The sequence below is a fragment of the Haemorhous mexicanus genome, chromosome 6, assembly GCF_027477595.1.
Source record: "Haemorhous mexicanus isolate bHaeMex1 chromosome 6, bHaeMex1.pri, whole genome shotgun sequence".
NCBI classification, from domain to species: domain Eukaryota; kingdom Metazoa; phylum Chordata; class Aves; order Passeriformes; family Fringillidae; genus Haemorhous; species Haemorhous mexicanus.
The window spans coordinates 10700266-10723487 of record NC_082346.1 but is presented as its reverse complement, the minus strand read 5'-3'; the positions used below and the strand labels follow the sequence as shown (position 1 = coordinate 10723487).

Here is a 23222-nt window from a genome sequence, read left to right as displayed (position 1 = left end):
GGAGTCAGACATACCAACTGGTACCTGTTACCTGTTACCCAGCTGTGGCTGCCCCATCCCTGGAAGTGTCCCAGGCCAGATTGGACAGGGCTTAGAGCAACCTGGATAGCGGAAAATGTCTCTGCCCCTGGCTGTGGGATGAGCTTTAAGGTCCCTTTCAACTCACCCCCTTCCATGGCTCTACTGTCACAACCCCATCAGATCCTAGTCTGGAAGTGTGACCCTTGGGAACAATCACACACTCCAGCTTGGGCCCCAAAATAACAAACTGCTGTCAGAAAAGGAAGGCCAGGAATTTGAAATCATTCCCTGCCCCCTATATTTTTTTTGGTAGTTTTCCTGTTGCCCCCTGCTCACCTCCACCACAGGGCTTGGAGCACTGGGATCAGCCCTTTAGTGCCCACTTAAAGGTGTCTGAAGTGCATGGCCCCAATTCCAGTTGGGAATATCTTAGTTATCACTCCCCAACTCCTCCTTCCTCCCCCTCACACCCCACCATTGGAACAGCTCAGATTGAATGACTGACTTACTGTGTTTGGAATTTCTTCTTTAAAAAGCAGCACTGGAATATCCAGGATACCAGGAGGGTCCCTGGAAGTCACAGGTCAGAGGCAGATGAACATTCCTGAACTGGTTTTCAGGGGATGCATCCCCAGCCTGTGGCTGCAACATCTCCAAAGCTGTTCCTTCCACTTGGGACAGCCAGGGAAAACATCCCCACCATGGATTTCTGACGGGAAAAACCTCACAGCTCCAGGATACTTGGCCCCTCCCAAATCCTTGCCAGCACTCCAAACAGGCTCTAAGAACAAACAAGAGGACAGACCACCTCAGGGTGCACACCATTATTTTTAACAATAACAGCAAAACCAGGCACAATTCACACTTACCTTTTCTCCTGTGCACTTCCTGGGCACAGCTCTCCAGAGCCTCACACTCCTTGCCTTCCATTTCTGCTCCTTTTCCAAGACCTTTAGAGCCAGTTCAGGGCAGCCAGTGGCCACCACAGCCCTGGCAGTGCTGCTGGGTGATCCCAGCCCCTCTTTGAGGGCTGCAGCTGCACATGTCCCTGCTCAGGGATGTTTCACAGCCACCAACTGTGGTGGCACACCACAGAGGCTTCCAAACCACAGGCAGGCACAGGCTGTGTTTAATTAAAATCAGCCTCCTAGAGAAGAAAAGCTGTCTTTACCTCAGGATTTGCCAGGAAAAGGAGCTGTGAGATCTGCAGGTAAATTCAACACAGCTGTGCCCTCAGCTGCAGGAAGGGCTCTGTTCCAAACCTCCACAGCAAAAAGCCAGAAGGATATCAAGGCACTGCACTAGGGCTCTCAGGATTGGGATTGGGATACTCTATGGCAAAGCTTTGGCCTGGGTTTGAAGCCTCTGGAGTCTGAGAGGCAGCAGAACCAGAGTCACAGCCAGTCCCAGCTCCAGACTGGCACAGTTATTGCCAAGCTGCTGGGAATTCAGTGCTTGGCTGTTCAACTGGCCCCTGGGGTCAAAGAGGAGATCCCACAAGCAGGTTTTGGTACAATAGTGCTGATTTCTGACAACCTGAACACAAAACTCTCCACCACAGCCACGGGGCAGCTCTAGGCCAGCAGGGAGACAGAGTGAGTGTGCAGGGACCAGCCAGCCCCAAATACAAAGTACAGAAAAGCCCCCTGAAGCTCCAAAGGACCACCAGAAGCAGAGATCAAGGTGAGTTGCAGTGCTAAGGCAGAGTAACATTTCTGTCCTTGGTTGTCCAAACTCTTGTTTAATGAACCACAGAACCATTAAGATGCAGGAAGTTTACAGATCTGCCCTCTTGGAATGGGAATTCTGGAGCTGCTCAAGCACATTCATCATTCCAGTTCCTCACTCACATTCTGCAGTCACCCTTCATATAAAAATCTTCACACAAACACTTGAACACTGCTCTTCCCACAATACAAACACTTCAAAATGCCTCTAAGGATTTTTCTTCCCTCCAAAATAAGTCTCTTGGTTTAGAGGAGAACAAAGCCTTTTAAGTACAGACCCAGCACTTGTTAATTCAAGTTCATTGATTGGCTTTTAAGTCATTTCTTCCTCTTCTGCTTTAGATCTTTAGTTTTCTTAAATTTTTTCTGTTGCTTGGGTCCTCGTGCTGTTTCTAGTTTTCTTTTCTTCTCACTGGAAAACAGGAACAAAACCTGTTAAAAATACACTGGATTGCCATCCAGCAGGGAAATTTTTGTTGTAAAATAGGAGTGAGGGAGAAAATTTAAACTTGGTGCTAGAAAAAGCACAAACAAGAGCCTGACTTAGATTTTACAGTGTCTTGAGAGTCTCTAACCCAGAAGATCTTGATTTTTAGCTCTTGTCTTTGTTTTTCAAGACTTTATCTGTCCTAAATGAGGCATCTGTATTTTAGAGTACCTAGAAGAGAAACTACTACTGATTGTTTTAAACATTCAGTTTTGTCCCTGCACTGGATTCTGACTCAAGCCAACACAACAGAATTCCAAGCTCTGATCTTTATCTCATAGCCAACTGCTAAGACTCTCTCTCTCCTTCCTGGAAGGCTTTTGGAAACTTACAGCCTCCAGCATTCGTGGAAAAAACCATGAAAGGGTAGAAGAGAGATCACTTGATTACTTGAGCTGTGAGGCACTTCAGGAAGGAGAAATAAGTGAGCAGGGAAGTCTCAGCTATAAATCCCCAAGGAAAAATATGGGAAAATTACATGCTGGGCATGGCAGAAGAAAGAAAATGGATGAGAATTATAGAATTTTAGAAATACAGACATTTTCCAGGCTCAAGCTCACTTTTGAAAGAATTCTTTCCTGAATTTGCATTTTCTCCACTGGCACCTCCAGGTGCTCCCACTCAGTGTTAGATCCCAAAGCAAACTGGGCAGTCAGGTGGAATGAGTGACCTAAGGGAGGAATAGTCCCAGCTTCTGTGTGAGATTCAGGATCAGATCATCAGCAATAAAATTAGAATTAAGTTAATGGAGAGAGGACTGTCCTTAGAGCAACACAGAAACACTGGGTAGTGGAGCTCACAGCTGCTCCCATCCCAGTTCCCCCAGGAAAACTGAGGACTGATGCTCTAGCCAGGACACTGAGTTCACTTTTAACCCTTAGGCTTCACTCTTTTGGAAAACATTTAACAAAGCCAGCAGGAAGAGGAGAAATCTCTGGAATATTTCAACTTCTCTTACCTTTTAAGGCTGATGACGGAAGCGTTCTGTCCTGCCTTGCTCAGCACCTCGTTCCACTCCTCATCATCCCCCCTGATAATGTACCTAAGTGGGAAAGGGGAAGGAAAGTCAGGTCAAATTTTTAGCACAGAAGAAAACAACAAAAAAAATAAGGTGTTTGTACTGTCAGGCACACACTACTCTGCAAACAAAGCCACTGTGCCAGCACCTAACCAAATTGGATTTAGGAAACACACCAAGTCAGGCTGGCAAAGCTGGCAAGGGACAGCCTTCCTAAATCAGACTGGGAAAAAGTGAAGAGCTGCAGCTTGCTTTTAAAAAAAGAAATAAAGACAAAAATTGCTACTCAAATAAGCTCATGTCCTGTGGCCCTTGTCTGGGTGTTCAAGCACCCTGGAAATGAAACCCAGATTTAAAGAGGCAAAGTAATTGTGTAGCAAAATGGAGTGACTGCTCTCCATCTCAAGTTCTTGGAGGTTTGGAATAGATAAGGCTTTGTCCACAGAGCTGAACAATGTTGGACAAAGCCCCACAAGTTTTCTAAAACCTGCATTGAAAAGTATTCAAAATAGATTTTTGTCTCTCTCTCCTCATGGAGAACAAAAATCTACTTCTGGCTAAAGAAAAAAAAAAAAAAAAAAAAAAAAAAGAAACACGGTTCAAAATGACAAAAAGGTAGGTAGCACTATCAATGCCACAAAATGGAATTAATTTGAAAACATTCTGGTTGTATTATTTTCTTTTTGTGACTGACTTGCAAGTCACTTCAAATCACAGCCATTCTTGTCCTTTCTTCAAACATGACAACCAAAGAGTCAAAGAATCTTTTGCCAGATTTACCAGAGACCAATTTAGAGCCAAGCCCAACAACTTTCCTGGGACATCAGCACAGAGAACAATGTTTATAAGACAAAAAGAGGGAGGGGAAAGGGAAGAGAATCAGTGGCATCTGTAACTCCTGTTGGTCCAGAAAAGACAGAGGTCTGCTTACTCTTAAGTAAAAGCTCTGGTTGCTTGCCCTTTTTGTGTTGATTGGGTTTTTTATGCTTTACCCACTGCTCACAATACACATTGGTTCTCATTTACTGATGGTTTACTGCACCTACAGCCTTGTGCACAAATCCCAGCAAGACCCAGCATTCCACCCAGGGGGAAAACTGGATTTGACACCCATGCAGATGAATTCTTACTGTGTAAGGTCCATCTCCTTCAGCTTCATCACCTCCTGCTTGTGCTTTTCTTGGAATTCCTTTGCAGCCTCCTCCTGCAACAGGACAGCACAAGATGCATTAGGTCCTGAGGGCAACACTGACTTTGTAATGAGAGGAAAATGCCTTTTCCCACAAATACATCCTCTAAAACAAATACCAGCTGGTCCTGAATAGCTTCTCTCTTTTATCCAATTGCATTTTTATGTTATTTGTACACACAAACTTGTAATTTTCTGTGAAAACCCTATACTGCAGCTTAAAACACAACTCCGGCTGCACATAATGCAAACCTGTCAGGTTTTAACTCCCTTACAGTGCCAGATGTGGTGTGGAACCCTTTCTATCCAAGCAAATTTAATGTTTTGCCCTCAGGTGAACTCCCCTGAACTGTTTACATATGAACCAGGAATAAAGTTTGTAATTACCAAATCATCATTTAAAGATTTCAGCGTTGGCTCCATCACAACATCCTTAGTTGCTGCCATCTGCTCCTCCACAGCTTTTTCCTGGACTGTGTTGAACAGCTGAAAATGAAACAAGTCAGCACATGTAAGACTTGGTTTTTGAAACACCATTTATCACCTCTACAATGAACTCCTAAATCCAAACTTCAGGAGCTTTGCTATCCTAAACCTTAGAGAGAAAGAAAACCAGGAACCAGTTCCAATATTTTACTGGATTTCAAGTCTACCTCTAGATAACACTGGAAAATAATTTTATTTTATTCCAAGGAAAGCTGAGATGCCACCAGTGTTCTGAGCAATAGCTCAGGCAAAAAGGATTGTCTGGCCATTCTGGTCAGGGCACTTCAGCATGGAAAACCATGAGATAAGTACTCTTATCTGGGAAATCACTACACAGAATCATTAAGTGGTTTGGGTTGGAAGGGACCTTAAAGATCATCCAGTTCCAAACCCCCTGCCATGGGCATTTAAATCACTGCCACGCATTTTCCAGCTGGGATTTTCCCCACCTTGCCAAGAAGTTTATGGTCAGTAACTGGGGATGTGGTAAGGATGCCCAGCTCTGACCCAGCTCTCAGTGTCATATTTTCTGATAATTTTGGAATTATGGTCCTACATGACCAAGGTTTGTCCTCTGCTCCCACCTGCACTACTTTGCGGATGATCCTGTTGAAGAGCCCCATCAGTTGACTGCTGGGCAGTTCCAGCTCCTTTTCCAGCTGGTCCAGAGATTTGTGCTGCAGGCCAATCCCAAGGAAAAGGGCCTGAGGAAGAGACAGGGATTTCAGCCATGGAGCAAAGACAGACACACATCCCCCACCTCACTCCCCAAATCCTTGCTCCACCCCGCCCACACACACCGACTGTGCAGCAGAGAGGGAGATGTCTCCCATCTGGCTGAGGAAGAACATCCTGGCAATGGTGGGAACCATGTCCATGATGAGGTGGTAGTCCACCATGTTGCGGGAGTACATCTCCAGCCTCTTCAGGTCATACGGGATGAAGGCTGACTCCAGCTCAGCACGGCTGAGGGCTGGTGGGGAGCAGAGAAACACAGCAAGGTTGGCAATGTTCTTCAGAGCACCCAGGACCTCAGTGTTTAGCGTGTATTCAGGTATTTTGTATTTTTCCTTTGCCTTTAACAATTCAGATTGGTTTTGCTGTAAAAAGAGGTTTGTTCCCTTGCTGCAGCAGGAAAACCCTCTAGCCAGCATAGACACTAAAACCCCACAGGTACCAAGTTCTCCTCAGAGGATTCTCCTGTTAAACATCTTGAGAAAACAGCAAATTGAGGTGCCAGGCTCCAGCCATGCGCTGCCATGCACTTACAGCTGTCCCAGTCAGGGTACTCACGTGCTTGGGGCTGCTGTTTGATATTTTTGTTCTGTAGAATATTCAGTGCCAAGGAGGGAGAGAAGGTGCTGAACTGGTAGGAAAGCAGGGAAAGAAAGCGCCTCCTAAAATCTACAGGGCAAGAGAACAAAATAAATTAGCCTAATGGACCTCTAGAATAATAAACAGCCCAGAGAGTCCTTGCAGAGTCAGCAGGATCAGCGTTACCTTTCCAGAAGGCAGTGAGCCAAGGTTCCTGCTCAGAGTCCTCTTCATTGAGCATCTTCAGCATGATGCAGGAATGCTCCCCTGTCAGGTCATTCTGACAAATAAGATACAACTCTGTGATTCTGTGGTGGATTTCCCATCACCCCCATGAACCTTTTGCACTCTATGCTCAGCTGAGGAAGGGAAATATCTTCTAAATCAACAACAACAAATGCATCAACTGCTACTGACCACCTCCACTTAATGGAACTTCTAGATTTTGTTAAATCTCAGCTATTTTACCAATAACCACATTAACAGCCCTCAACAGCTCTAAATTTTTATGTGCAAACTACTTGAAGGCCCACACTCACAACCCTAAAACTCTTAACTACAGGCCCAAAGAACAAAAATGAACATAAACCAAGCCTTAAAAGCAGCCTCAGCAAACCTTCCTGCCCCAAACCCCTTCTCACAGAATCTACTGGAATGCAAGCCCAGGGATTTCAGCAGAGCTGGATTTTCACTCAGGAACAGTGTGGTACTTACAGGGGTCTGCCTCAGATAAACTGGCACAAATCCAGCTCGCTTCCAAAACCTGGGAAATAGAGGGAACACACTGAGAATTATGGAGCTAAATAAGTGATAAATTGTGGTTAAATGCAATTTATCTGCTGTACAAGGACAGCTGGTGAAGAGCAAGCAACACTCCAACAATCAGAGCAAATGAGCTTTCTGTCAGAAAGCAGGAACAGCATCCACCTGACTGAGGGTCCAGCTCAGGGGATGAAAAATTATGACTGCAATGTCAAAAAATGCACAAACTTTCAAGGTGCTGTGGAAGGCATTTACATCAGTCAGGAAAAAAAACACCAGCTCTGAAGTCAGCAGCACCTCACGTTTCTGCATGTCACAGGGATGAGAATTTAACCGCTCCCTACCTACCACAGGCTGTTCTTACTTCTACACCCTGGAAAAACTGGGCAAGTAAAGCTCATTATCTGTTTAAGAAGGGCAAGATGTAACTGGGAAATAGAGTCATATCCTACTTCAGCAATCTGGGTGTCAGGCCATAAGACACCCCAAGATAATCCAGGTGCTCAGCTTGTCTCTCACTCAGTTTGAGCAGCAAAGGAGGCAAATCTTTCCGGGGTGTCACAACCTCTTCTAATAAACCAACAGTCTGGAAAAGAAAGTGGGAATGGGTTAGCAGCAATCCCCACAGAAAGCTGCAAATTAAAGCTCTTCTTCTCTATGAAAATCAAAGCTGAGTATTTCCTCCCTACAGAGTGGAGACTTACAGGGGAAATTATGCAGCTTACCATGAAAGAAAATAAAAAAAACAATAACCATACCTCACTGCTCACAGTTGTGATTTCTTTTGGCTTTTGAACTGTTTCTTCTTCCAAACATGGGAATTTGCCTTCATAGTACATCTGCAGCAAAGTCAGAGCTCTGCTGCCATAGCCCATCTGTGAAGAAGCCACAAAACACTGTAAGCAAAATGAGGTCTCTGATTTTTAATATAGGGCAACAACGTTGTCCCCTTAAACCCATTAACAATCAGCAGTGCAGACATCACTCAGTCACTGCAAAAATGCTTCTTTTTGGCCATGTGGCAGCTCCAGGGAGAAGGACAGTACAGAAGAAATCAGCATCAGCCCTGGTAGGGCTACATAGTATCAGGGCTGTGTAGTAATTCCTGGGGCTTAACTCTGGCAACTCAGAAAATGCCAAACACTTAGTAATGTCACAGCAAATATCCCTGGATTGTGTATGGTGGCTCCTGTGCTGCCCAGGGAGCACTGGTCTGGTGCCCTGAGCATAAAATGCTAAGAACTGGAGGAGGTGCAATGTTTGCCCTGTTCTGAGCTCTGCCTGCAGAGCCATCTCCCTGGCCCCACCACAGCTGGTCCCAGGTACTTTATTTACCCCCTGGTAATCCGGGTGAACCGCGATGCGAACCACGCGCCCGCCGGAGAGGCCCCCAAAATCCGGATCCTGGAACTGCACAAGGACAAAGAGCCCATTTAAAGGACACAGCTGGGCACTCTGGAGACAAGAAATACATGAAATACACTCTGGGTGCCAGTGCACAGCCAAATCACCCACCTGCTCTGAAATGGTCCAGGGAATAAGATCACCAGAGGCTTTCTTTCCCCTGGAGAGGCTGTTCATGATGGACTGGCGGGAGATCTCTCCCTCCATGCACACCTGCCAGGAAAGACATAAAACCATGAACACACACAAAATGCTTCCTCCTGCTCAACTAGACCAGGATCAAAACTGACACTTGAGTCATTTTCTTACCTGAACAACAGCCAGAACTTCTGGTAACGAATTCTGGGTGGGTGGAACAGGAGGCAAAAGGCAAAAGAGATGATGGGCAGGGGCATCAGAGAGCATCTGGAGGTCATTGGGGGAGTTCTGGAGGGTGAAGACATCAGAAAGATCAAAAACTGTCCAGAGAATCACAGAATACCCTGAGCTGGAAGGGACCCATCAGGATTGAGTCCAATTCCTGGCCTTGCACAGGACAACCCCAAAAATGCCCCAAATGTGGCTGAGAGTGTTACCCAAATGGTTATTCCATGAGGAGAGCTTCAAAATCCAGCTGATTTCTAAAGAATCCCTCTATTTTCCAAATTTAGGGCTATTAAGAAATTTGGAACTCATACAATGCTGAGGGATGGAGGAGCTCCCAGGCCAGCTCATGGCTGTCACATCCCCAGACAGCATCTGTTCTCCTCAAGGGAAACCTTATGCTCTAATATGTATGAACCTGAACTTCCTATTTTTCTACAGCTCCTTACCTCCTAAGTACCAAATCCTATTTTTTTTTAAGCCTCAGATTTTTAGAACTCAATAGCTCAGCACTTCTGGACTTCCCCACTCACATTTACAGATCAACCCTGGTCTTAAAACCTTGAGATGAACTATTCCTCTTTTCAGTCTCATAATGGTGCTGCTCCTGATGAACTTGAGGCCACCAGACCATGGTACAGAGAACTGCAAATGAGGTTCAGCACTGAAAAAATTCTGACAAGCTTGGAGGCTTATTTAGAAATTTAGTCTCCACATTTTCTCAAGGCAAAAATATTCCAGACTATCTAGAAATCCAGTGTGTAGAGCCAGGACTGAGGCAGAGGTCTCAGAGAAAGGAGAACACAGCTCTGTACACAACAAGAAGCAACAGAAGCTGTTGAGAAATGTCAATCAAGCTGTCACTTCTGTCCCCAGAAAATTCCACACTGAAACTGGGAATGAAACTGGATGGAAGAAGCCCAAGCCCTACCTTGTAGTGTGAAGCCACATAGAGGGCCATCAGCCTCTGCAAGAAAACTTCTGATGCTCTGTGGTAACAAAAGAGTGTGTCTCTATTTACATAGTATCTAAACACAGGGATTAAGGAAAAAAATTTCCTTTGGAACCAGGAAAAAGCTTCCTGTTGGTTTATTTTCAATATCTGGGCCACAAGCTGGCTTCTCTTCTTAGACTCCACTTTAATCTACAAGAATAAATTATGTTGGGTGTGTTTGCAGCTTTCACACCCTTCACCTGTAAAGATAAACCTTTTGTAACTCCAACAAGGGCTTCCCCTCATGCAACGCCTCCTTGAGGTTGTCTCTGCAGCAAAACTGGGGTTTGGTGATGTTCTGGCAGCACCCACCACCAGAGCCATGAGAGCCTAACTCCAGGAGCGAGGTCTTGGGGAAAAGACTATGTGCTGAGCTTATCTCAGCCATCAGGCAGGCTGAAAACCTTTCAGCAAGGATACAGGTCACAGGTGTCTGGCAAAGGGCAGCCAGAGATGATCCTGGTGATGTTGAGGCAGTCCAGGCACAGGAGATCATTCAGCCACTTCTCCACTGGGTCCCCAGGGGCGTACCTGATGGACTCGTGCAGGGACACCTCGTGCAACGTGCGAGCTGCAGGGGTTGCAAAGGACGCTCAGTGCTGGAAGCCACAGCCAGACAAGCATCCCACAGGATCCCAGTGCTCTGAAGGGCTCCCAGATTAGAAAACTGTCAGATGCTGATTCTTCTCCTCTTAAAAGGCTTTCATCTGAAACTTGTGAGGGAAAACCAGCAGAGTTCTGTCATTTCCCCACACAAGCCCCTTCCCACAGCTGCAAAGCATATGGATGGGTGGGACAGCCATGGATGAGGGTCACAGCAGCCCCAAGACATGCACAGGTTGTGTGGGACACACAGGCCAGAGGTGCTGTACCTGAGGTGAGCTTGGCAGTGGCTGTGGATTTGTTCTCTGCTGTCAGGGTCACCTGGCTCTGGGCGCTCTGCTGGCGGAGCTGCTGGATGAGTTTCAGGGACAGCGACCGCCCAGTGCCCTCGTACCTGGGAACCAGGACACAGGGAGCCTGAGCCAGGCCCCACAGGAACCAGGCAGCCAGCCAGGGCTCTGGGAAGGCCCAGCATGGAGTGGCTGCTCCAGCCTTACCCATTAATGGTGGAAGCCATGAACACCAGGTAAGGGCCCAGCAGGTTCTTCACCAGGGGCAGAGGAATGGCAGCAGCTTCGTCGATCACCACGAGCTCGGCCTGGCCCAGCTTCACAGAATCAGCAGGGTGGATGTACTGCAAAGGAGGAGACACTGTCACTGCCAGCAGCTGCCAGCAGGGAAACACCAGAGTTCACAAAGCTGGGGCCCTGGAAAGCTCTTTGCTGTCCCTGTTCTCCTCAAACACCAAGCCAGTGACTGAGATGTGAAAAAGCAGAAAGTCAGGAGAGGGTTTATGTTGCCCTAACAAGGACTGGCTCACACATCTTGTTTAGCACAACTCCACAGGAATTCATCTGCAGAGGTGAGAAAAATAAAGGAAATCTAATCTCTAAAACCTCTTCCTGCACTGCTCCTGATGCCTTGTGAAGGCTGACCTAGAACAGAAGCAAGAAGGAGTTAAAGAATAAAGCAGGGATTTATTAAAAGGCCTCAATGGATCCACCTCGGGCAGCACAAGAGCCCAGACAGGGCTACACCCAAGATGAACCAAAATGGTCACAAAATGGACAGCTGATCATGAGGTCTCTCACTTTCATAAGTTCTGGTCCATTAGCATCTTGGAGCCAATTGTCCAATTATAGCTTTAGGTTATGAAGTTCCATCCTCTTTGTTTTTCTCTCTTCAATTCACCATTGTTTATGCTTTTTGGGCCTGAGGCTGTAACAGCTGTCCTTGGTTCTCAAACTGGAAAAGGAATTGCTTTGTCTGCCTATCCTGTGAAGAGACCTTACTAACACTTACTATGAAGCTCAGAGTTACACACTAAAGCAGCACAGAATCTGAAAAATATGAAAGCTAAAACTTAAAACATCACTCCTTTCCCCTTCCTTTGCTTTTGTTTTGGAAGAAACCCACAAGGGAGCTTTGTAATCTACACGTTATTCTCTGAAAGAGAGAAGGTATTTTGAGGAAGTCACTTCCTGAAGATCTGCCTTACAGCAAAACCCACCAGGGCAGCTCCACATCACACAGAATAAACATGCCTAAAATCAAAACAACTTCAACACTGGCAAAGACTACAGCCAGGAACAAACCTGGAAAGGTAAGAATGCCAATTACCTGGATGGTCTGCCTGTGCTCCTTGAACACATTCACTCTGACCACTGCCTTGTTGAACTCTGGATTTAAGGACTGAACAATCTCATAGTCCAGGTGCTCCTGAAAATAACATTTTTAAACAATATAAAAAGGCAAGATCTAAGAAAAAGATAATTTACCATCATCAAAATAGGCTCAGACACTGTTATTTCACATTCTAATCAAAATTTCTTATAAAAGTTTCAAAGGCCTGAGAACTGGGAAATTATTTACTGATGTTAAAATCTGCTTCACAAAGAAACTGGTTTACCCTGCTTAAGAACAAAGAAACAAACACAACTCTACCATGATTCCTTTTCTTGCAGAACATGGTAAAAAAGGCTGGTAGCAAACATATGTAGCCAAAAGCACAGATGAGGTGTAAAACTTCCTAAGCAGGAATGCTTTGAAAATATTGTAAAATAGTCTGCTCCCCTCACCTGATACTGCAGGGCATCAAAGCCTTTAAATATGAACTCAAAGAGAGTGTGAAGGTTGTCAGGGCTGGGAGATGTGACAAAGATATTGGAGTAACTGCAGAGAAAAAACAAAACAAGAGCTGAACGATTTTTCTAACAAATTTTACCACATAAGTACTAAACAGGATGGGTTTTTAATAGGAAAGGTTGACTTTATCTAATAACCAAAACACAGCAGATTCCTATGGACACTAATATTGATTTATGCATGATTATTTTGAGTTTTAAGAAAAATTTGACCAAAAGATACAATCTTGTCAAGATATATTCTTGTATCAAAAGATACAAGATTAAAAATGAGGGATTTAAGATTGGAAATTACAAATATATTCCAATCCTGTTATCTTGGTTGTGTTTTGTTGTTTTTGGTTTTTTTTTAACTCAGGGATGCAGATAAGGCCTGTGTGATTGGAGGTGGGGATTACTCACCCAAAAGCTACTGCTCCAGCAATGGCCAGCCCCAAAGCAGCAGACTTCCCTCGACCCCTGGCTGCTGTTAATGCCACAGTGCTCCTCAGGGTCTTCTCAGAAATGGCTTCAATGAATTTTAGAACTGCTTTTGCCTGAGGATTAGAAAACCCCCAGAAAACAGTTTGAGTTTCTCTCACCCTGGGACCTGCCCCACCCAGAGAAGCTCAGCTCTGGCCAGAACACCTGATGCCTTGTGAAGGCTGACCTAGAACAGAGGCAAGAAGGAGTTAAAGAATAAAGTAGGGATTTATTAAAAGGCCTCAATGGATCCACCTTGGGCAGCACAAGAGCCCAGCCAGGGTTGCACTCAAGATGAACCAAAATGGTCACAAAATGCACAACCAGTCACAAGGTCTCTCACTTTTATAAGTTCTGGCCCATTTGCATATTGGAGTTAATTGTCCAATACAGCTTTTGCCCATGAAGTCCCATCCTTCTTGTTTTTCTCTCTTCATTCTGCCATTGTTTTTGATCTTGGGCCTGAAATTTGGATAATTTATCCTTTGTCTACCTACCTTGTTTTGTCTCCCTGCTCAGTGATGAGAGCTTATCATCCCCTACTATGGAGCTCAGAACTACACACTAAAGCAGTAAAGAATCTGAAAAATATAAAAGCTAAACCTGAGGTACCACACCAACCTGATCCAGGGTTTTGCAGCCATCCACCAGCACTCCCACAGGCTGTGTGTCCTGCAGGCTCTCCTTCAGCTCCCTCAGCTCCAAGTCCTGGGGCCCCAGGCTCTCCTCCTGCAGGGACACAACAGGATGAGCCAAGGACATTTCAGCACAATCCTACCTTTGTGGTGTCTTCTGACACCTCTGGGCAGGCAGAGAAAGGGATCTGGAAGGAAAAGTTGCCACAAGAAGAATGTATTCCCCAAAACCATGAGAATTTAGATGGACAGACATATATTTAACACTTAAACTTCCAGGCATCTTCAGAAGAATGGTCATAAAGAGGTTCTCCACTCCAGACTTCCCCAGGCTTGGAAGGAAAAAAGGGAAAGATTTTGCAGTACATAGAAATTACAGAATGGCATTGACAGGAAAAACAGATTAAAGAAGTGTTCTGAATAACTGAATTAATTTTTTAGTCTTTGGACATTCATGATCTTTTTTTACACCTCTCACATGCAGTGTTCATGCAGGGAGAAGAACTACTGCAGCACCAATACCAAAATAATATCAAGACTTTCAGAGTCAAACAATAAACTTGGACACAAACACAAAAACCAGTTTTAGACTGGTTTGAAGGCTGATTGAAGGGAATGAAGGCTGATTTTCCTGGTTGTCACTTAAAATTCCAAAGGCACCAGCCTCTCCAGCCAACAGATAAGCATTTGTGCTGCTGTCAGTGTTGTCCTAATGATAAAAGGAGGTTGTTTTATTTATTTATTTTTAAATCAGTACCCTATTAAAATGTTTTTACCATCTCTGACAGAACCTGAGTTGGTTATTTCTTAGGCTACACAGCACAGCTTAAATCCTTCAAGATTTCTGTTTAAAAATGGTTCCACTTTACTGCAATCTACAACTAGAAGTGATGCAAGGATGCACTTCTAACAGTGCAAATATATGTCTGGATTATCCTCAGGGAATTCGTCCTGGAATGTGACTCAGAAATTGAAACAACTGCCACAGCTTCCAGCTGTGTCCTGAGCCTGCAATATACTTATTTCCAAAGTGCTCTCCCACCCTCCAACTGCCAAAAAAGTATTTTTACTGGTCTTGTCCCCTCTGTCCATCAGTTTGAAATCCCTCCATGCAACCACAATCAAGCTCCACCTCACTGGGCTGAACAGCAGTACAGGAAAATTAATAAATATGGGCAAGCACAAAAAGTGATAGGACAGAAAATTAAAAAAAAAAAAAAATAAAAAAGCAGAATATAGAAAAACCAGCTCCCCAAGCTTCACCCATATAATTTTTGCAGAACATTCTGCTTCATCTCTGCAATGCCATCCTTTGATATAAATCAGGGGGAAATAAAAAAAATTTCCCTGTTTTTAAATCTTTAACACCCTGTGGCCAACTCAGAGGGATTTGTGTCAGGGCAAAGGGCTGGGATCACTCACTTACCTGGGACTGGGGGGGCACAGGAGTGATGTTGGCAGCATGGCTGGAGATGGGCAGGATGTTCAGCTGGTCATCGATCACCAGGCAGGTCTTGCATGAGGCCAGGGACAGAATGAACCTGGGCAGGCAGAGAAAACTCAGCAAAAACACCAGCAGCACTCCCTGATGGTTCAGCTGACTCTCTTCTAAACACAGACAATTCACAGCTCCCCACAGCTGAGCTGCAGTCCAGCTTCCAGAAAAAGGCCTGTTCCAATGCAGACCTGTGGGATGTTTTCCCATCAGGAACAGCCAGTGCTGTTCCTGGGGCTTTCCCTGGGCTGCCAGCCCATCTCCTCTGCACTCTGAGCCACTCACCTCTCATTGAACCTCCCCACCACATCCTGGTGGGCCTCGGTCCTGTATCGGGAGTGAACGTCCTGAAGGAAAAAGGGAAGAAAACAGAAAGAAAATATGACAGTGACATTTACAGGATTGTGACCCCTTCTTTCCCACTCTTGTCTCTCCACTTCCAACAGCACATCCCAGACAGGATCCTGACTTTGTGGTGAAAGACCCACATTTGCAGCATTTCAGAAATACCTGAGTGGAATAAATCCAATCCCATCTCCTCCCACTCCTGAATAAAGGAGCAGGAAAGATGATGGAAGGAAGATAACAGCCCATAATAGAATCTATAAATACCCACCCAGCATCACTTCAATGCAGCTGCTGGTAGAGAACAGACCTACTGAGCTGCACATACCATGGTCATTGTATAGAGCTGCTTCAGGGAGTTCACAGATCTCAGCAGAATCACCACAATTCCACCACCTTCCACTGTCTCCACAGTTCTGGCCAACAGGTTTGGAGTCAAGGCTTCAAAATCCTGGGCAGTAAAAAGAATTTCAGAGTTGCCCAGAGTCCAGCAGTGCATCTGGCTCCTACTGAAAGGCACAGAAAGCCTAAAACCTTTATTCTCAAAGTTTAATTCCCACTGAAATTTGCACTAAGCAATGCCCTGTTCCAACTCCTACCAACAAGGCCACCTCACCCTCACACCACTCGTGAGGGATAAGCAAGGCCATCAAAACTGAAGTGACAGAAGCAACAAACCCCATTCCTGCAACATTTCAAGTGATTATTGTAGAGCCCTTTAGGGAGCCAAGGACCTCCTGACCTGAAGGACACACATTCCAAAGGTGTTCCCAAGGATCTTATGGGTCTCGTTGTAGTAGCAGTAGCGGATGTTTGTGGCTGCTATGAACAGCTCAAAGGGATCATCATCCTTGATGTTCAGAGTTCCACTCTTAATCTTCTTCTGGAGCTGCCTCATCCTCTTCTTCCTGTGACTGGAGGGGAAAAAAAACCATACAGGAGTTTACTTGGGAAAGAGTTTGAGGAAAGCGTGCTCAGGCTGAGCCTGGAAGTCAGAGCTCAGTCCTAAATATGACTGAAGTGAAACAGCTGAGGAACCCAAGTTTTGAGGTTAAAAAGGTGAGGGGAGTTTGGCCAGGGAAGCAGAGTCAGCTACAGGAGAAAACCCAGAGGTACTTTCTGCTGGTGCCAACTCTGTTATGGAAGCCAGATTTCACTCCTGGAAGAGCAGATTTCCCCCAGCTGCTCCAGGAACAGCCCTGGCTTCCCCTCCCACCCCTCGCCTCAGCCTCCAGCCCTGGCTCCCCAGGGAGCAGCAGGACCTGGGGCTCTCTCACCTGCTGAAGCCCAGCTCCTTCTTGTAGCACCAGAGGACAGAGGGCCTGGCCTTCACTGTGGCCTTGGACAGCATGTGGTGGAGGATGACGACCTGCCAGGGCACAGAGCACTCAAAAACAGCTCTCAGGGAACACCACAAAGCAAAGTGTTCTTCTAAACTTGATTTTACAGCTGCATTTCCACCGTGGAGAACAGAGGGATCCCTTGGCAGGATGCAAAGCTGTGCCTGTGCCTGCTTCAGGGCTGCAGGACACTAGGTTTTACTTCCTGTGTCCTTAGCTCCCTCCTCTGCCAGAACCAGCACTGATAATTCCAGGCTAAACAGTTTTGTCTCTTATGGATAACCCACTCATATGGATTTTCCACACAGGGCTTCAGTGAACACAACCAGAGCTGGGAGATGCCAGAACCCATCAGTAAGCAATGCCAACATTCCTCTACTGCCACCCGAATAACTCATTCTTTTCCAATTTTTTGGTGTTTTTTTTGTTGTTGTTGTTGCTGTTGGTTTTTGGTGGTTTCTTGTTTTGTTTTTTTTTTTTTTTAATAATAGGTTCATGGTATTTGCTCACAGACTGGAGATAAATGACTTGTCAGTTACACAGCAGTCAGAACAGAACAGCAGCAGGAGCAGGGCAGGGATTGCTCCCCTCTGCTCAGCACAGGGGAGGGAAAACCCTGGGCTCAGTTTTGGGTCCCTCACTGCAAGAAAGACACTGAGGAGCTGGAGCATGTCCAGGGAAGGGAATGGAACTGGGGAAGAGGCTGGAGCACCAGGAGTGGCTGAGGGAGCTGGGAAAGGGGCTCTGCCTGGAGAAGAGAGGGCTCAAGGGAGACCTTATTGCTCTCCACAGATCCCTGACAGGAAGGGGTAGACAGGTCGGGCTCTGCTCCCAGGAACAAGGGACAAGAGAGGAGAAAATGGCCTCAGGCTGTGCCAGGGGAAGTTTAGGTTGAATTTTTGCCCTGAGTGGGCTGTCAAGTCCCCGTCCCTGCAGGGATTAAAAAGCTAGGCAGATGTGGCACTTGGGAACGTGGGTTAGTGGCTGCTTTGGCCTTGCTGAATTCAGCGATCTGGGAGGGCTTCCCACCCTGAACAATTCTGTGATTTTGCGAATGGGCTTGTCCTAAACCACCGTGGGTTTGCCGAGCTGTTCTTCCCCTCCCCCCTCGAAAAACACAAGGCCAGAGTCCCTGAAGAAAAACGAGTTTAGCACTGAACTTCCTCCACACAACTTCACCGAGCAGGTTCATCTGCGAGACAACTCAAAGCCCACTCCGAGAGAGAAACCATCACAGGGCAGAACCGAGGGGGAAAACCTCCAGCTGGCCAGAAAGTTTAACATCCTTGCCGCAGTTAAAAAACAAAACCAAACCAAACCCACAAACTGCAGCCTGTCCTGAGCTTCACTGGACGTTCATGAGCTTCCCAGACGGGAGATGTATCAGGGAGGTCTCACACACCATTTCCAACCCTGTCCCTGCGAGTTCCCTCCCCTCAGGCCCCACTGCTCTGCCTGGCGCTGGGAGGGTTTAATTCCCGCTGGCGGCAGAGCGGAGCAGGGCCTGAGGAGCTGCGGCAGGCCCTGGCGGGTCCGGCATGGCGGTACCTGGTCCTTCCCGCGGTCGCCCACCACCACGAACAGGCTCCGCTGCCGCTCCGCCACGCCGTTCTCGATGAGGACGCGGATGCGGTTGTCCACCTTGCGGCGCTGCATAGTTGCGGCTCCCGGCGCTCTCCCCGCAGCTCCCGGCTCTCTCCCGGCGCTCTCCCCGGCGCTCCTCCCCGGTCCCGCTCCCGCTGCACCACGTGGGAGCCGCGTGAGGCGGGGCGCGAGCGCCGCGCGGCGTGGGAGGACCCCGGGGCTGCCCGCGCCGGCCGCCTGCGCGGCGCGTCCGCAGGTGTGTTTCTAAATACACATTTCTGTCAAACCGAGCATAAAAACACAGATACACACTGTTCTGTGTGTCGAGCTCTCAAGCAGAGTCATTGAAAGTAGCTTTCCACATGGGAAAGGACTCCTGTGCTCAGCCGGCTCCCAAAATCCCTGCGAGACCCTCAGCAGTCCCCTACTGCTCACAGCTTCGCTTCGCTTCCCTTCCCTTCATTTTTTTTTTTAACGATTTATGCTAAACAAATCCTGCCTATGACGCCTCCAGGTGTGTGGGCACAAAGAGCAGTTTTTATGAATTTAATTTTTTTTATTTTATGAAGATAGTTCCATTTCCACACCTGCCAGCTCTGAGTCTGGGTGGCCTTTGCTCCTGGGGGACAGATTACAAAACCAAATATGTATATGTATGTATGTATGTATGTATATGTGTGTATATATATATATATATATATATATATATGTGCGTGTATATATATGTGTGTGTGTGTGTGTATATATATATATGTGTGTGTGTGTGTGTGTGTGTGTGTGTGTATGTATATAAGGGCATTTGGGGGCAGTTTTCCCAAGGAAACAAGAGTGCAGAGAGCAAACAGAACACATCCAGGAAAGAACAAATCTTTAGGATTCATTGTTGCAGGACACTCAGCCACCCCCAGGGAATATCAATATCAGGAATCCTGCTCTTCAGGAAGAGGAGGGAGCTGCTGACATTTAACTCTGCTTCTTAATAAATCCACCAGAGCTGTTGCAAAGTTTTCCCTAGAAAATCCCATGCTGCACAGCTGTGGAGTAGCAACAAGAAAATGATTTATCAACCTGAGCTGAAATTCCAGTGAAGTTTCAGAAACATGAAATTTTATTCTCAAGCTCTTCTAACCTTTCAATATCAGAGTTGAGCCCAGCTATTTGCATAGATAGATTTATTCTTAGCTTTTAATACTGCTTTTTTTTTTTTTTAACTTGAACATTCGAACAATGAAGTATTTAAAACCAGGTGACAGCGTAGGAAAAATGTGTTTAATACCACTGGATGTATTTGGGGTCATTTCAAAATATAACAAAAATATGATAAAATACTGAATTCATATTCATAAAGGCTGTAGAACAATTTTCTTTTAGGTGAACCCAGTTAAACCCAGTCACTGAGACAAAACCACCAATGCAACAGAAGTGTAGCAAGACAATCCCTTTAGGTATTAAATATTTGCTTAAAAGGGAAGGACATAAAACATTTAAATAGATTTATTTGTCAAGTGTTTACATAAGCCATGGACCAATTTGTTTCCAACGCTGAGTTAAAGAACTGCAAAGACATATATACAGGTATGTTTAAGGCCATCAGAAAATTTAAACCTGACAACAAACTAAAAATTCTCCACACTTATTTTATGTGCTAGAAGCATTACTAAAATTCATTCTAAAATCCAAGAGCTTCAAAAGAGAAAGTACATTTTCATTTCATAAAAGTCTAATGGATATTTCCTAAAATTTAGCTTGAGACCAAAATTCCAGGTGTTCTCTTGATCGTCCCTTGGGTAGAAATGGGCCAGCAGGGCTGGAACCGAGCCAGTTTCTAGGAGTATTAAAAAGAGAAGGAAAGAGAATCTTGCTTTTAATAAAACTGCAGCAAGAGCAAAAAAAAGTTAAATTCAGAACCAAATGCTAAGTTAGGCTCTAGTTTACCTAATGTAGATCTCCTACATGCTAGTCTAAGTGGCCTTTAGGAAGTGGACTTTGGAAAACAGATTTCCTTCCCTCCCTTAAGGCTGGATCCAGAGAGCCACAAATTTTAATACCATTCTATTCAAAAAGCCTCTGAAAGTGGTTCATAGAATAGCACCTCTGCCCTTAGATGAACAGTCTAGAAAAGGAAGTTTCTCATCACACTCTCCACATCACACCAAAAATACACATCTGAAGGGCCTTCCCCACCCCCCTCCCTCTGCAAAAATGTATTGGCCAACAGGAAAATGTTGCAGTTTAACCAATTGGCCCTCTCCAGGACTGAGAGTGTGCTGGCAAAAAGAAGGGAATGTTCTCAAAGATCCGTTATTTTTGTCAAGTCAAAAGTTCCTTCCCTGAAGTTAGGTCACTGCCTCCACGACAGCCAAGATCAGTGTGAGACCAATGGCGGGCTCAGATGCACTTTAACAAATTCTGTCATTTCAGGAAAAACACCATTAGAAGGGAGCTTCCAGCAAACTCCAGACAATAATCACAAATATATTTAAGGTCAGATTTAAATAACGAAGTTGTCCTCCAAGTTCAACAGGAGAGTTTTGTTGTTTGGGCTCATTTCCTCCTTGCTCTCCAGATGTTCTGGTCCATCAGTGAGGCACCTTCCCACCGGCACCTTCCCACCACATCCCAGCAAGTTCACTGCTGCCAGCTCAAGTGAAGGGAAACCTTTTAGTCCCATCCATGCTCAGTGCAGATGGAAAACTGGAGAAACAGGTGCCTAGATTTTAGGAACTAAACCAGCCTCCTTCACACAGTGTCAAACCTCAGCTCCAGCTCAAGCATCCATGCCAATACTTTGCAATAAACTTCACCCAAGAACAGTTTCACATGAACAAGAGGGATGTCTGGATTTCCCAGGATGTGACTGCAGCCTCATGAGCAGGGTGAGGGGAATATCAAGATTCTTCCAACCAACTGGTTCTGCTGGACCACAAAGATTTTGCCCTATTTGTCCTTAATTATATAAATTTTAAGAACTTTTTCAGTATAATTTATCATCTTTGCAGTATTTATCTGCAGTTAGAGCCTCTTCAGTAACCTCTCTGTACTCAAATGCCATGTGGGAGAAAGGGAAGCTCGATCCTTTCTCCAAAGACCTGGAACACAACCAATCTTCCTAAAAACTTAAGGTTGGTGGGACATTTTGAGAAGACACATTTTTAAGGACATGAGGTTCTCTGAGAGTTAAGTCCCAGCAGGATACACTGCCTCGTTAAGTAACAAAAGGCAACAATCCTCTTCCAACTACTCTGCCTGATGATTCAGCGACTGCTGCATACAAGACAGGATCTGGGTTAGGAAAGAGGGGTTAAGTGACAGTTTAGAACCCTCTCCACAGCAAAATCCCTAAGCTGCACTGATGAACCGTACTTAGAAAACAGCCTGTACACAGCAGAAACACAGGAGTAAAATTCAAGAGCAGGCTGGCCTCAGGTACAAGACAACAGCTCATAATTTCTGGGTCAGCTTTCAATAAGGAGAATGTCTAGGAAGGATTCAAGTTTCCCAAAGACAGTAACAATACAAAGATCTGAAATACTTCAGGGATTTAAAAATCACTTGCTCAGAAACCCTTGAATTGCAGTCAAGAGGAAGCAAGAGGCTGAAGGGAGAAGTTTGGTTTTGAACAGGCTCAGACCCAGCCCTGACCCACACCCTCCTTCCACCACAGGATCACACCCCAGCTGCCCATGGAACAAACAGCTCATCCCTGCATCCAGAAGAGGCTGAGCACCAGAGCCAGCCCCAAACTGCCACAGCTTTGCTTCAACATAAACTTCTGGCAACAGTCTTTGCTCTAAACAGGACCTTTTCCAAAAGAAACATACCTAGGAGTGCTTGGGGTCTGGAGGGAGCTCAGATTAGAGCCAAGCCATGGAGTAAAAATTGAGAGCTGCCCTGAAGAGACCAGAGGAGCAGCGAGGGCTCTGAGTGCACAGGGTGACTCTAGCTGATGTTTCAGGACTTTATTACACCACAGGTGGAGATCAAAGGGCTCCATGCAGATTCCCAGCTCACATCTCAGGGACTTGTTCCACCTCTCCTCCACCAGCAGGGCAGCTGCTCTAAAGGCCATTGGCATACAGGAGGTTTACTAACTTGTCTCTCAACAAAGAGGCCGTGTTTTATTAATAAATTAAAGTTGGAAAAAAACCCCAAACCAACCCCCCAAACTCAAGGTGGAATGTTTCGATACGTTCAGAGGTCTCTGAGTATGGTGCACATTTACTGACAAACTACAGTTAGTTCCTTAAGGAACATCTGGTGTGCAATGGAAAAAGCTGAGCAGCTTGTGTTCCACCAACCATTTAAAAGTTGATGCATGAAAAAAAAAATAATTAAAAGAATTCACTTTTTTCCTACATCAGTTCAACATTAAAAGGTTTGTCTTTTTATTTTTTTTTTTCCAGTTAAAAAAACAGTTGGGACTATTATCTCAGTAATAGCTTCCTAAAAAAGACACAGAACAGCAACTTCTCACCGGACTGCAGTTTAGGAATGTTCTAGGCCTTGACTCAAACTGCTGCTTCCAGACAACAGCCCCGTTTCAGGATGCCTGGTGTGGAATATGGTCTTCACAAGCTTATCACTTCCCGCAGTGAAAACATTTTTCATTTGTGCTCTTCACAAAGGACATGGAAAAGTGATATCCCACCTATTTGTATGGAGTTCCAGACTGCTTCACAACGAAGTCAAAAGTATCTGACTGCAAGTTCTGAAAGTTCAGTTGTGATACAAAGTAGAAATTACCCTCTGAGTGAGAACAACCTTCAGTTTTGTACAGAACAGTTAAACACCACGCAGCTGTTCCTCAATTTCACCTTTCCACAGGTAGGAATTATTTGATGAGCAATAC

General features: G+C 45.5%; 1 protein-coding gene across 1 annotated transcript; it reads right to left on the bottom strand.

Moving 5' to 3' along the window:
- Window positions 1-1733: 1733 nt before the first annotated feature.
- NAT10 (N-acetyltransferase 10) lies at window positions 1734-18531 on the bottom strand. Its single transcript, XM_059848454.1, has 28 exons — window positions 18338-18531; window positions 16727-16818; window positions 16192-16363; window positions 15778-15900; window positions 15390-15451; window positions 15036-15150; window positions 13596-13703; window positions 12915-13048; window positions 12447-12540; window positions 11989-12087; window positions 10866-11002; window positions 10638-10762; window positions 10186-10336; window positions 9703-9799; window positions 8718-8834; window positions 8520-8621; window positions 8340-8414; window positions 7763-7879; window positions 7457-7590; window positions 6957-7005; window positions 6429-6522; window positions 6222-6332; window positions 5729-5901; window positions 5513-5632; window positions 4830-4928; window positions 4384-4457; window positions 3194-3277; window positions 1734-2160 (listed from the first exon to the last, which is right to left on the bottom strand). Exons 1-28 carry the CDS (start codon window positions 18443-18445, stop codon window positions 2067-2069), a joined length of 3060 nt encoding a protein of 1019 aa, XP_059704437.1. The 5' UTR covers window positions 18446-18531; the 3' UTR covers window positions 1734-2066.
- Window positions 18532-23222: the final 4691 nt, after the last annotated feature.